Source organism: Acomys russatus, chromosome 29 (genome assembly GCF_903995435.1).
Source record: "Acomys russatus chromosome 29, mAcoRus1.1, whole genome shotgun sequence".
NCBI lineage: Eukaryota > Metazoa > Chordata > Mammalia > Rodentia > Muridae > Acomys > Acomys russatus.
In genome coordinates, this window is record NC_067165.1 from 5,442,494 (window position 1) to 5,455,808 (window position 13,315).

The 13,315-nt window shown below is 53.9% G+C and overlaps 1 protein-coding gene across 4 annotated transcripts in view; it reads left to right on the forward strand.

The window, feature by feature from the left end:
• The first annotated feature begins 511 nt into the window (after window positions 1–511).
• Window positions 512–13,315, forward strand: part of Ssbp3 (single stranded DNA binding protein 3) — a 141,138-nt gene continuing 128,334 nt past the window's right edge. For 2 of the 4 annotated variants that reach the window (XM_051172000.1, XM_051172001.1), the window contains exons 1-4: window positions 516–898; window positions 1,872–1,944; window positions 2,171–2,232; window positions 4,882–4,966. In XM_051172000.1, coding sequence (XP_051027957.1) covers window positions 843–898; window positions 1,872–1,944; window positions 2,171–2,232; window positions 4,882–4,966 — 276 coding nt within the window. In that variant the 5' untranslated portion in view covers window positions 516–842. Of the gene's footprint in view, window positions 899–1,871; window positions 1,945–2,170; window positions 2,233–4,881; window positions 4,967–13,315 lie in introns of all 4 variants that reach the window. The other 2 variants (XM_051171999.1, XM_051172002.1) reach the window with 2 other exon arrangements.

Below are 13,315 nucleotides of genomic sequence, written 5' to 3' on the forward strand. Positions count from 1 at the left end.
GCTGGGCGCAGGCTGCCCTGGGTGGGGCGGGGAGCAAGGCCGGCTAGGGTCCTGGTCCGCAGAGGGCAAGATCGGCGCGGGGGCGGGGCGGGGGCACTGGGGGCCAGGCCGACGCGGAAAGGGGCGCGCCTGGCCAGCCGGGGTCCGCGCCTCTCCCCGCGGCTGCTGCCGCAGCGCCCAGTCCCCGCCGCGCCGGCCGGGTGCTCCGGTCCAGGCCTGAACCCCCTTTGCACCGCCGCCCCACCCCAGCGCTAGGGCTAGCCCCCCAGCTCCCCCGGCCGGCGCTCGAGCGGGCAGCGGCTCGCGGAGGAGGCGCAGCGGGACTGGCGCGGCCGCGCTGACAGGCGTCCCTCCCGGCCTCCGGGCCCGCCCCCGCGCGCCGATTGGCCGCCGCGGCCGTCCGTCGTGGGGCGTGGACGCCCGCCGCGCTCCTGTCGGGGCAGCCACGTTCGGTTGAGCTCCAAGTAGACCAGCGGCGGCGGCGGCAGCGGCAGCGGTGCTGAAGGCGCAGAGGGCGGCGCAGGCGGAGCTGGGCGGCGGGCGCGCGGGCCACGAGCAAGCGAGCAAGCGAGCTGCAGGCTTCGGGCGGGCGGCGGCACAGCTCAGGCCGAGCCGGCGCGGGAGGAGTTCCAGGGCGATGGGGCCGCGGCCGGGGCTGACGCTTTGACAGCTGGAAAGAGCGCGGAGCCAGCGCCGGGGAGGGAGGGAGCGCGGCGAGCGGTGTGCGAGCGAGCGGGCGAACGCCGGGAGGGGGCCGGGAGCAGGGCAGCTCAGGAGACCGGACGGTAGCGGCGGCGGCGGCGGCGGCGGCGGCGGGGTCGGCGCCCTCTTCTTTGCAAGCCATGTTTGCCAAAGGCAAAGGCTCGGCGGTGCCCTCGGACGGGCAGGCTCGGGAAAAGTAAGCCTCTCGCGAGTGGGGCCGCGCCGCGGGCGGCGGGAGGCAGGTGGGCGCGGGGGTCGCGATGCCTTGTGCCCTGGGGCCGGGTCTCTGCTCCCGCAGCGGCGGTGGCGGCGTGGAGAGCCCATTGTTGGGCGCCGGCTGAGGCTGGGGCACCCTGAAGGGGCGGCAGGGCAGCGGCGGGCGAGGGTAGTTGGTAGGCGCGCGGCAGAGCGAGCGCGGGGCCCCGCGACGAGGGTGGGCGAGGTCCTACTGTGAGCCGGTGCGCTGGGCCGGCTGGGCGCGGGGACCACACTTTGCCCACCGAGTGCGGGCAGGGGGCGCGTGGCTTTCTGCAGCCCCGAAGGGCTCCTTTTGTCCGCCCGCGGCGTGAGGAGTGCGTGCCGGGGGCTTTGTTTGCCCGGGAGCGCTCTCCCTTCCCAGCCAGCGGCCTCGCCGCCAGCCCAGTGCGCTCCGGGGAGCCTGGCTGGGCTGAGCAGGCGGCGCCGGCCTGGCCCCTGGCTTGGGGGACAGTTGTTTGTTGGGGGAGATGCTGAGGGCGGCGCTTTGCTGCCCTCTCCAGAGCGCGCCAAGTACCGGGACTGGGGCTGAGTCTGCCCCGACCCCGAAGCTGGGCTAAGATAGCGAGCTGAAGTGGGCTAGGAGAAGGAGGGTGGCTCAGGGCTCTTGTGGCTTTCGAGTTTGGGAGACCTAAGTGGGTTTGGTCCCAGTGCCACTTCGAAGTTCAAGTTTGGGGACCGTTCCCTCCCTCCCCTAGTATGTCTGAGGTACCCACCCACTAGCTGTTCCGACCCGGAGCCTGTCTTGGGTGATAGGTACTCACCTCTTGTCATGGCCACAATGGGATGGCACAGACCTGGGGCGGGGGGTGGTGGCTCAGAGTCACTGGCAAGGTCCAGAGCAAGCCTCAGTGTGATCTGACCCTTCCGTCTCTCCCCCCCCCCCCCCTTCTCTGTCCCTGCTCACTTTCTAGGTTAGCTTTATACGTCTACGAATATTTACTGCACGTAGGAGCACAGAAATCTGCACAGACCTTCTTATCAGAGGTGAGTGGGACTCTTTAGCATTCAGTTTCTTCATACCCCCTCCTTCCCACTATTCTTAGAGCCTTTGTTTTCAGGAGCAGCCACTGTGGCCACCATTTTGAATTTTTATCACCTTTTGGCATTTATTGTTAGTTGGTCTTCACAGCCTTTTGGCTGGGGAAGGCCCTGTGGGGGCCCCCCTCTCCTTTCTGCCCCTCTAAAGCTGCCTCCGCTCCCTCTTTTCTAGATTCGATGGGAAAAAAACATCACACTGGGAGAACCGCCTGGGTTTCTGCACTCGTGGTGGTGGTAAGTTTGTGTGATAGTTTTGTGTGTGTGTTTTGTTCTGAGGCCAGGTCCAAGCAAACAAAGACAAGGGTCTGGAGCAGGCCCCTCTGCCCTTAGTCTCTGCTTTGCGCTGCTTTGCCCTGAGCAGGACACCTCTGGGTGATCTGACCAGGCTTGGTAAGGATGAGAAGGCAGAAGAGGTGGCTCCCTGAAGTTTTTGCTGATGTTTCCCTGCCTGTGGGGAACTGACTAAATTTTTCTATGCCAGGGTAGAAATGTCTTACTTTTCCATCTCACTCTGGGGCACTAGGCAGGGGGGCTCGGAAAGAGCTAGAAGGGCTTTTTGTCAATCCTGCATACTGCTTTAATTAGAGGAGTGGGGGCAGGGCGGGTGGAGGGGACACCAGGTCTGTTCTGCAACTGGCCTGTCCCTTATGTTTTCTTCTGTTTAAAAAAAAAAAAAAAAAAGCAAAAAAGCCAAACCTTAAGAGACATCTCCTGGGCCTTTCCCAGGGACCCTGAGAGAAGCAAAAAGGGCTACACTTCCTGTAACAACACTGATTCAGACTGACTGGACCTTCCTTTCCTCTGTCTACGCCCCCCCCCCCCACTCCCCCCAGCATCCCTGCAACCACAAAGCCTTATTTTACCAAGAACCTTAACCAGCCAGAGGTGGCCTGGCAGGATGCCTGCAGCTTGTTCAGGGCTGGCTCTCCTTATCTGTGATCCTCTCTCTAGGCCTAAGCAGCCTGTGGTCTTTCCTGCAGGCAGGAGGGAAGCTTCGGGTCAGAGCCTTCAGCAAGCCGTCTTGAGTGTGTGGCCTGGGCGTTTTGTGGGACTGATTGGTGGAATCTTTCACATCCTTTTGAAAAGGAGGCTGGGTAGCTTTTGATATTTTGTTGGGAGTCCGAGGCAAATGCCTTGTGTCGTGTTGGGATGTTAGCGCTTACCTGACTGCCTGCTCAGGTTACTGTTTCAGGGCTCTTTGAACAGCGGGAGGGTGCAGTGTCTGTTCCAACCTGTGCAGATGAGTTTTTAATGACTTCTGCCAACCTCCCAACTGCCTGGTCGGAGGAGGCGGCTGGTGTGGCGCAAGGATTCCACCTGCGGGAGTGGGTGATAGGTTGGCTGTTTGGGGGTGAGTGTGTTGATTGGCAGTTCTGACGGTCCTGGATCTTGTAGAAACGTGGGCTCGTGAGTGAAAGTTATTCCGAAGGTGCTGGGAATTTGGCGTCTTGAAGTCTCGGCTGTGTGGAGTGCTCAGGGGGCAGTTGTGCAGGAGGGAAGATGGTCCCCAGCCCTACCCCCACCCCCACCCTGCAGCTGTGCAAAGACCTGGTTTCTCTGTTGCTCCTGGAGTCTCTCACAGCTCTTCATTCTTGTTCCAGGAATGGAAGGTTGGTTGTACTGTGCTCAGGTTGTAGTGGCCGTGAGTGGCTGTAGTCTGGTTTGTTAGAATGTTTGCCTTGTAGCTTGGCTCTGAACAAAATGCTGCCTGTTTCCTGGGGCCCCTGAGGTGGCGGTGGGTCAGATTGGATGGGGTGGGTTTTGTTATAGGTGTTACCTTGAGGGTAGCGATTATCCTGTGGTGACAATGGAGCTCCATGTGACAGGGCCAGCAGAGCTGGACACAAAGTCAGATCGGACCTCAGTTCCAGTGTCCACTGTGCCCTTCAAGCTGGTTCTGGCTGGGCCTTGGTTCTGGTATAGAGTGTTTCTAAGGCTCTGCCTGTGTTTGTGTAGCATTCTCGTAGTCAGCACAGAACTTGTGTGTTCTTGTGACTATGGACTGTTGGAGTGACCGTATTAGAATTACAGTCTGGAGTGCTGTACCCTGGCCCTGTGCTCACTCTCGCCCCCTTATTCTGTTACCCCCACCCCCATTCAGTACTGCTCCCCTTATTCTGTATTGGAGGGGTGCTGTCTGGAGAGGCCCTTCTGCTCAGTGAGAGGGGATAAGTTCTTGGTTGTCAGCGCTCCTTCCTCTTTGGCTCACAGACAGGTGGGGGTGCAGGCTACGGGATTAAGAACCCATAAGGTGCCTGGCATGGTGGCGCACGCCTGTAATCCCAGCACTTGGGCAGAGGCAGGCGGATTGCTGTGAGTTCAAGGCCAGCCTGGTCTACAAAGTGACTCCAGGACAGCCAAGGCTACACAGAGAGACCTTGTCTCAAAAAACAAAAACCAACCAAACAAACAAACAAAAAATAATAAAAAGAATCCATAAGGTTTCCTTCATGACTGGAGTCACCCAGATTACCTCGGATGAATCATAGCCGGGCCCTGACTTTGACAACTTAACCTTTTTACAATGTGCTGCAGCCATTTTGGTTTGGGGTGGCGAAAAGGACACAGACAGGACAGGCAGCCTCTCGTCTAATTTTCTATGTGGACACCCATGGGCCGGCTGTGCTTCACCAGCGGTGTCACTGATGTCAGGCACCCAGGCCAGGGAGCTGCCTGCACGGGAGACCATTACAGGCTCGCCCGGGGGTAGGGTGGGGTGGGGTGGGGGAGGTTGCGTTCAGTTGTCTTGCGGGCTGAGTTTGTCCGCTACTCTCAAGCAGGCTTGGGAGACCTGGTGCTGTACCGTGCATCCTGCCCTCCCTCCCCGTTGTGTCCACAAGTAATAATTAGTAACCTGAGCTCACTTTGTTTTTCTATTCGCAGCGTATTTTGGGACCTTTACTGTGCAGCTCCTGAAAGGAGAGACACTTGTGAACATTCAAGTGAAGCGAAAGCCTTTCATGACTATGTGAGTAACAACTTTTTAATCCTGGCAATAATTACAGGGTTGGCTGGCTCTAACTTCCTTAGTATCAAAAGCAAGTGCACAGCCAACTGGCACTTTATTTTCTCCTTCTCGCCTTCCTATCCATGCTCCTGCCCACCTGCCTCTGCGGCCTGCCTCCCCGGACCCTCCTCCTCGCCCCGGTGTTTTAAGTTGGGGAACAATATTTCGTTACTTTGCAGTTAGATACCCATCTGGAGAATGAAAGAGCGTTTGAAGACTCAGAACCCTGTGGGGTTTTTTGCTAAGAGTTAGCTGGGAGGAGATGGAGGACTGAGCCCGGCTAGCGTTGGCTTAAGGAAAAAGTGACCACAACCAAAAAGATGGGAAGGAAACGTGAAACTTGTGTTTCAGACTAGAAGGGGTGGCCGAGCAGCAGCGTGCTGGAGTGGACTTGAGCAGTCTTTTCAGTGTGTATATGTCACACGCAGTGTGGGGAGCCCATATTACTCCCCTCAGGTATTGTGTACTGTAAGGTGTGAGGCTCACTCGCTCTCTTTTGCCCAAGTCTTCTCTGTTAAGTTACATTTATTTATTTGTGTGCACACTCACATCTGAGTCGGCCTTACCCGTGACACAGCATGAGAATGGAATCAGAAGACAACCTGCGGGTCTCAGTTCTATCTCCCCACCATGTGCGTTCTGGGGCTCAAAGCCAAGTCCTCAGGTTTGGTGGCAGGCACTGTTACTCGCTCACCAATCTTACCAGTCCGCTTGGGGTTGAGGGGAGCAAGAATAGGGCACCAGACAGTGTTTTGCTCTGTAGCCCAGGTTGGCCTGGAGCTCAGTATGTAGATTAGGTTGGCCTTGAATTTTTAGTAAGCCTTTCTCCCAAGTGCTGGGCTAGCCACCATGATGAGCTCAAACTTTTCTTTTGAAAATAGTTAAATTTTACCAGGCTGTAGGGTCTTCTATCTGGATAAATGTAAGGTCCATGGGCTCATTACAAGGAAGGTACCTGTGATACTCACCTTCCACGGCAATGCTGGGTTTTGTTTTTTTGTGTTTGCTTGTTTGTTTGTTTTAATGCACACTGAGCCAAAAACGGGTTTCAGCTGGCCAGACTTTATGATGTGATGAACCAGGTGGCTCACCTATGTCAGGGACAAATGGAGCAAGGAAGCAGAAGTGCCTGGATGTCTTCCACCACTTCTGGTTTTTGCTTCCAGTAGGCACTGCAACTGATTGTGTGTGTGCAGATGCTTGTGGCAGACATGTGTGCAGGCACACAGTAGGAGATCTGTTTGGGCTTGTGTGGTAGGAACAGTCCTCATATTCTAGGCATAGGAACTGATAAGCAGCCTCAGGCCCCATCTTCTTGGCCAGGACATTTGCCTCCTTTGCATGCTGAGCTTGAAGCTGGGCTAGGAGACCAGATCCCACCCGAGTTCCATAGCTGGTCAGTTTCGATGCCGTGGGGGTAGTCGTGGTGAAAAATGGCTCCTGTAACGGGTTAGAGCTCAGTGACTTCCCAGGTAGTTAATATGGTGGGATTTTGTTATGACTGGCAAGTTAGTGCCCTCGGAGTAGGATGCTCAGGTACGGGGCCAGTTCTTGTGTCCTCTCGAGGCGTGAGAAGAAGAAGCTGGGCGGTGCTATTTGGAGTTTTAGTTGTAAAAGGCGCAGGTGGCTGCCTCACTCCTCATGATGTGGTTCTGGGAAGATGAGCAGAGATGGTGATCACAGGGTCAAACTTCCCGAACTGGAGCTTGCGGGAGACGGACAGGTACAGCTGCCAGGTTGAAAATCGTCAGTGAACTGACCTACCTTCCCCTCTCTACCTAGCAGAGGTGTAACTACAAATAGCCAAACCTACCTTGCTGGTCTCTGACTACATTGCAGATGGTTTCATTTTAGAGAAGGGAGGGAGGACAGGAGGACCTGTTTCAGAATCCCCTGCCCTTAGGCCAGGGATCACACTCAGGGCCCTGCATGTGTCCGGCAAACATTCTCTCACTTGAGTTACACCTTCAAATCCCTCAAGCCAGTCTTTGATAGACATTTATGTTCTTTCACAGGAAATCATAGATGCTAATGATAGTTTTTTTTAAAGTTAGCGTGTTTATTTATTCATTTATTTATTTACTTAGAGACAGAGTCTCACTGTGTATTCCTCACTGTCCTGGAAGTCACTAGACCAGGCTAGCCCCTGCCTCCTGAGTGCTGAGATTAAAGGCATGACACTACCCCCCAGCTACTTATTTATTATATGTATGTGCACCTGCACGCACGAGTGAATACACACCATGTACATAAAGGTGCCCTAAGGGTCAGAGGGCATCAGATTGCTGGAGGTGGAATTGTACATGGTTTGAGCCTCCTGAAGTGGGTGCTTGGGACTGAACTCGGGTCCTCTGCAAAGCAATAAATGCTCTTAACCGCTGAGCTGTCTTTCTTTCCAGCCCGAAGCTAATGCTTTTTAATCAGCTTTGGCACTCTAGTTAAGTAGCATTGAGATTCTCTCTGGCAGTTTGTGGTTTGGTCTTTCATCAGGGAGCAAGGTGGCAGCGGTAGAAATGTGCATGCTAGTTTGCAGCCGGTGACTCGTTAGGGAACGGCAGTCAAACCCCGCAGATCGCTGAGCTTGGCATGACATTTAGAAGATGCTGCTAAGAGATGAGGTCATCCTAGTTGGGGGCCCATGATTCAGAGGTTTGCAGCTCACGGCCCTTTTCCCTTAAGTTGGGATCAATTTGATGTGTCCTGTGACCTGAGTCAAGTCACAAGGGAGAAGGAATGATGCGTTTGAGTGGGGACATTTTTCCCTCTTCTTTTCTTTGAGACAGGGTTTCTCTATGTAGGTCTGGCTCGCCTAGAGCTTGCTATATAGACCAGGCTGGCTTCGAACTCAGAGAGCTCTGCCTCCCTCCGCCTCCTGAGTGCTAGGATTAAAGGTTTGCTGTCACAAGGCCCTAGGATGTTCCCTAGCACTGCAAATGCAAGAAGAGAAGAGATACTCCAGGCAATTACGTTGCTTTTCTGTTTGCCCTTCTCATTTCTTCATCTAGAGTTTCTAATCCCACGGCTCACTGAGCTAGCCATCTTCCTAAGACTATTCCAGTGGCTTATTATATTTATTTTGTGGACGTATGATGTGTGAGTCTAGGTGGGTGCACCACCCTGGCTGTGTGGAGGTCAGAGTGTCACCTTCAGGAATCAGTTCTCTGGGCATTGAACCTCAGGTGTGTCAAGCACTCTTACCTGCTGAGCCGTCACGCTGGCCCCCAGTGGCTTCCTACTGGTCCTTTCCTTGGGATAGAATGTGTTTTTCTCTGTTTTCTCGAGTTCTCATAGGTGGAGAACTTTTTTGTATGTGTGTGAGACTGGCCCTTACCATGTTGTGATTCTCAGTTCTCCCGCCCAGGCACCAGGTGCCCAGGTTCTGTATTTGCCGATCCTTCCATTTCAATGTCTTGTAAAAGTCACCTGTGCACCATGTCAAATTTGCCACAAATCTGGCTGTGTGCTAATGACTGTACTTGCTCACTTACCCTGCCACTGACCCCGTCAGAGGAGGCATGCTGCTGCCTCCGTCTTGTAGCTGAAGAAACCGAGGCACGGAGTGGATAATCACAGCGGTAGAGTTAGAGTGTGCACGCAGCTCACGGCTAACACCATCACATGGCCCAGGCCTGAAGCAGGGTCACTCGCTTGCACGAGTCTGGCTAGCTTTTTAGATTTGCCTTTCCAGCTACAGCTTAGTAATTTATTTATTTATTTATTTTTTTACCATGGCATAGGCTGGGAGCTATTTATCTCTGTAGCTCCCCTGAGGCCTTCTACATAGTAAGCACATGCTGATGGGAGAAGGGAGTGAAGTAAGCGAAGGAACACAGGTGATTTTGGGGAGAGGGCTAACCTGGGCCAGGGCAGTTCATAGACTATTGTGGGATGCTCTTTAGATGACAAGTTCTGGGATTTAAAAAAAAAAAAAAAAGATTTATTTATTTATTATTATATATACAGTGTTATGCCTGCATGCGCACCAGAAGAGGGCACCAGATCTTATTATAGATGGTTGTGATCCACCATGTGGTTGCTGGGAATTGAACTCAGGACCTTTAGAAGAACAGCCAGTGCTCTTAACCTCTGAACCATCTCTCCAGCCATCAGTCCAGCCTAAGTTCTGGGATCTTGAGCAAGCGGCAGTTTTAATGTCAGTTAGTTAGCTGTCCAAGTCCTTCTTAGACATGTACGGGGTGAAGAATGTTCCCTGGCCCTGGGTGGTTGAGCCAAGGAGACTCAGATTCTGAAAGTATGGGAAAAAGTGTCTGGGGTACCTATTGGCAGGGAGGAGGCTCCCCGGCTCACAGAGAGGGTGTGGGTTTTGGCCATTATACAGGGTGAGACTGTCATCTTGGCTGGTCATCTCTTTCCAAGATAGGCAGGGCCAGGGGTTGGGTGATCACTAAGACCCCTCCCAGGGCAAGGCCAGATGTGTGGATCCTGGAATGAACCAAGTGAGTCAGAGCAAGGGGCGTTTAAGCTGTCCTTGATTTGGTGGGTTTTTATTTGAGTCACTGTCTATTTTCCGCCCCACACCTGGCGGCTTGGGTTTTCCTGGCTCATTTAGACGCCTAAACGCCCTGATGTTTGCCGCGTATATATGGAGTGATAGCAGTTTTGTGTCTGCAGCGGACTTTTCTGAGAACGTCTTTGCTTGCCCCGAGCACCTGAAGCTGCAGGAGCCGTGGCTGGGTCCCTGTGTGATTTCTTTGCTGTTCACCTCAGGCTAAACAACGCTTCCTAGAGTGATGAGGAAAACCCACAAGACTCCACTGAGTCCACCTCAGGGTTTTCTCTAGGTGACCTGTTATTGTCTTTTGTAAGTGGGCCCTCCCAGGCATTTGTGTCTCGGACTCTGGGTCCAGAATTGCTTTGGTCCTTTCCTTGTGTGGAGCTGTAGGATGGGTCTGTGGACGGAAAGAAGTATCTTGGGGGCCTCTTCAGACCTCTGGGTCCTCTTGTTCCTGTAATAGCTGTTATGTGGTAGCAAGGAAAGAGCAGAGTAGGTCGGCCCCACAGTGGCCCTCAGGTGCCAGAGAACACTGCCAGGAGTATCAGTGCAGCCTCAGGTGGCACACCTCAGACGTACGATCGTGGTGGCTGCCTTGTTGGTTGGGTTTTATTATTAAATCTCACTTCCATTTCACAGATGAAGAGGCTACAGCCAGGCATTTTGCTTGTAGGTCTAGGAGGTGCCGGAGCTGAGGCAAAAATTCCCAGTCCTGCGCATTCTGCCTGTCAATGTTGACTGTATTCATGTGGTGCAGGCTCCCTGGGGGAAAAAAAAAAAAAAAACGGGAGGTGTTTGCACTTGACCAGAGTGTGCCTGGTACCCAGTCTGTGGCCCTTTCCGATCTCTGAAGAAATGACTTAAGAGACTTAACTGAAGCCGCCGGCCCCCGTAAGGAGACCTGCGTAGTCACAGGCCAGGTGAGACCCGTGGCAGGTTGGAGTCTGTTGCAGTGAAGTGTGTCTTTGCTTTTTCCAGAAGTGAAGTGATAGAAGCTACAGGCTTTCCCTTCTAGAAGATTCATGTGTCCTCATAAAGGAGACTTTGTTCACGATTTTAGGAAATTCATGGGTTCTTGCTCCAAAAGCTCCTGCACCCCATTTCCCGCAGTGAAGAACTTGGACGAGATAGTGGACTTGGGTCCCTGTGACCTTGGCCGGATTTCCTCGCTTGTCTCAGTTTCCCTGACCTGAAGACCTGGCTCCTTTCAGTGTGCGCCCCTCCCCCCATCTCCTTCTGGGGGAGAGATTGTTAGCAGAGGGGAAAGTGCCTGAGTCGTGGGTGTGGGCAGCAGCTGAGGTATTTGTGGCCGGGTGGCAGGGGTCCAGTGTCCTCGGTGGGTTTGAAATAGCAGAGTGATATTTGAGAAGGCTCTCCTTGGATATGCTGAGCTGAGGTTCTTGCTGGGCACGGAGTGGCCATGCCTGCCAGGGCCCACTAGGAAGTGGGGACGAGAGGGTGGCTGTGGGCGCTGCTGCAGCTGGGCTCTGAGGCGCTGGAGGAGTGCTGTCCTCTTTGATAAGCCAGTCTTGCTATCTGGCCAGAGGTCCTGGCAAGTTCAAGGCTTGTCTTTGGCTTTGACCCTTGGCACCTTTGTGTGTCAGATTAAAAACAACAGAATATACACAGTTGTGCCCTGGCGGCTACCCCCTACTCCTGACCTCCCCCACCTCCTATGCCCCCCCACTACCCCCACCCTCATGCCCCCAGCTTATACTTTGTTTTTAAGTCCCCTCTTTGGGCTCCTATCCTGTCTTCTTGAGGTCCTCTTGCTCCCAGAGGCTGCCAGACTCTTCTGTTAGTAGCTAATTAAACATTAAGTGAGGGACTGGAATTGCATTTTGCCAGAACCCAGGCAATGTGGCCACCGTAATGGGTTTCAAGTGGCTGTAAGACCCCAAATTGCAAATCCTTGCCCTTTATTTAAGGCGGGAGGTGGAGCTGGGGAAGGGGGGCGGATAGTGGGGACCCAAACAAAGTTTTTGGCAGTGGTCACTTCATTTGAACTCCCAGACCACAGTGTGCAGCAGCCTTTTGCATAATGCCATCTTTGTTAGCTAAGCATTTGCAAGCTTGGACTGAGAGTTAGCTCTGTGCCAGCCAACACTTGGAGGGAGCTGGGAGACACCCAGTTCTGTGTCCCTTAGGTCAGCTCTGTTTTGTAAGGGAGGAGGGTTCTCCAGTGGGCACTCCAGTGTTGCTGGGCCCTTGTCTTCTGTCTGAGTGTGTGTTTAACCCTTAAGAGAAGTAGTGGTGTGTGCATGTCTGTGTGCGTGTGCGTGTGCGTGCGCACACTGAGGCTTGTCAGCTCAGATAGCAGAAATGTCACACTGGCTGTAGCCTTTGTAATAGTGTCTGAGGGTTTAGAGTATTTAGTAAAACTAATCTTTTTTAGCTCGGTAGTAATTCTGACCACGGCACAAGTGCATTAGGCGATTCACATAAACGTCTTTAATATACGTTGCTGGGAGCTTACAGCCAATAGACAATCGCGGTTGTTTGTTTTTGACTTGCTAGGGTAATGGGGTTTTCCATGGCCTTGGCGAGATGAGTCGGAGGGATGTGTCTTCCTATGGCATACCTTTTCTTTTCCTGGGCTCCAGGCCTCTGGATTTGGTTGAGTTTGAGCTCTGGCTGGTGCCTTGGACTTGCCGCTAACCTCATGCACGCGTGCTTGCTGATTGCTGTCTGGGTGGACTTGGGGTTCATCTGCTACCCCATCTGCAGGCTAGGGAATGGCAGTTCCTGCAGGGGTGTGAGGGTGAAGGGGCACAATGCTGCACATGTACAAATACAGTGGGCTGTCTCCCAGCTAGCCCATGTTGAGTTTGTTCTTTGTAGTCCTGACGTTTGCTCAGAAAGCTCTTTTATAGCACCATTTCCAGGAAGAGCAAGTTGACGCTTATGGAAGAACCCTGGGTACTTGACCGATCCCAGGGATGCCCTTCTCTGCCAGGGCTTCCTCCCTCCCAGCTGTCTTGTCTCACTCCCTGCACTCTCCTGAGGAGGCAGAGCTGGGGGTCCTACCACAACTGGCACTGATAAAGGCTTCTTTGAGATGTCCCTGCCTCTTATCTGTGTTGGACAGAGTGTCCTGGACCATGCCTGCCTGAGCAGCCACAGAGCCCAATGGGGAGGCCCAGGGGCTTGTGGGTGGTGCTGGCAAGGATCTAGGTCTGAATATCAGCCTCATGCCTGTGCTAGCTTTGTGGTCCTCCTCTCCGTAAAACACGGACAAGGCCTGTCCCTCTGCTCTGCACTTTGTGGGTGGCCAAAAGAAAGGCAGGAAAGCTGTCCCTGGAGGCTGGCGGTGCTGTGTCAATGTGCATCGGTGTGAATAGACTAGAAGTCCCTGAGTTAGGATCCTGTGCCATCTGCTGCGCTGAGGCCTCACCTGATTTTCTGCTTCTGTGAGGAGTCTTAGGAGGGGCCGTAGGGGCCAGCCAGCTGGTGAAGGGACACACTGAGGAAGTTGTTTTGGTCTCTTGGTACTTCCTGGGGTGAACCCTAGGTGACCATGGACCAGGAGCACATGACACTGTCCATAGTTGCCAGACAGCTGCCCTGCCTGCTGGTTGAAGAGCTGGAGGTAGGCAGACTATGATCAGTGCTTTGAAGGGTTGTGTGCAAACTCCTGTTCTGGGTGAGCAGTACGTGTGAGTAGAGACGTCAGGGCTGCAGATAGTAGAGCTGGGTGACACTAGTTGTAGGGAGGCCAAGCAAAAGAAGGAAGGCCCAGAGGACAAAGATGCACACACCCTTCATATTATCTCCCAGCTCTCAAAACTGCAGGGCTA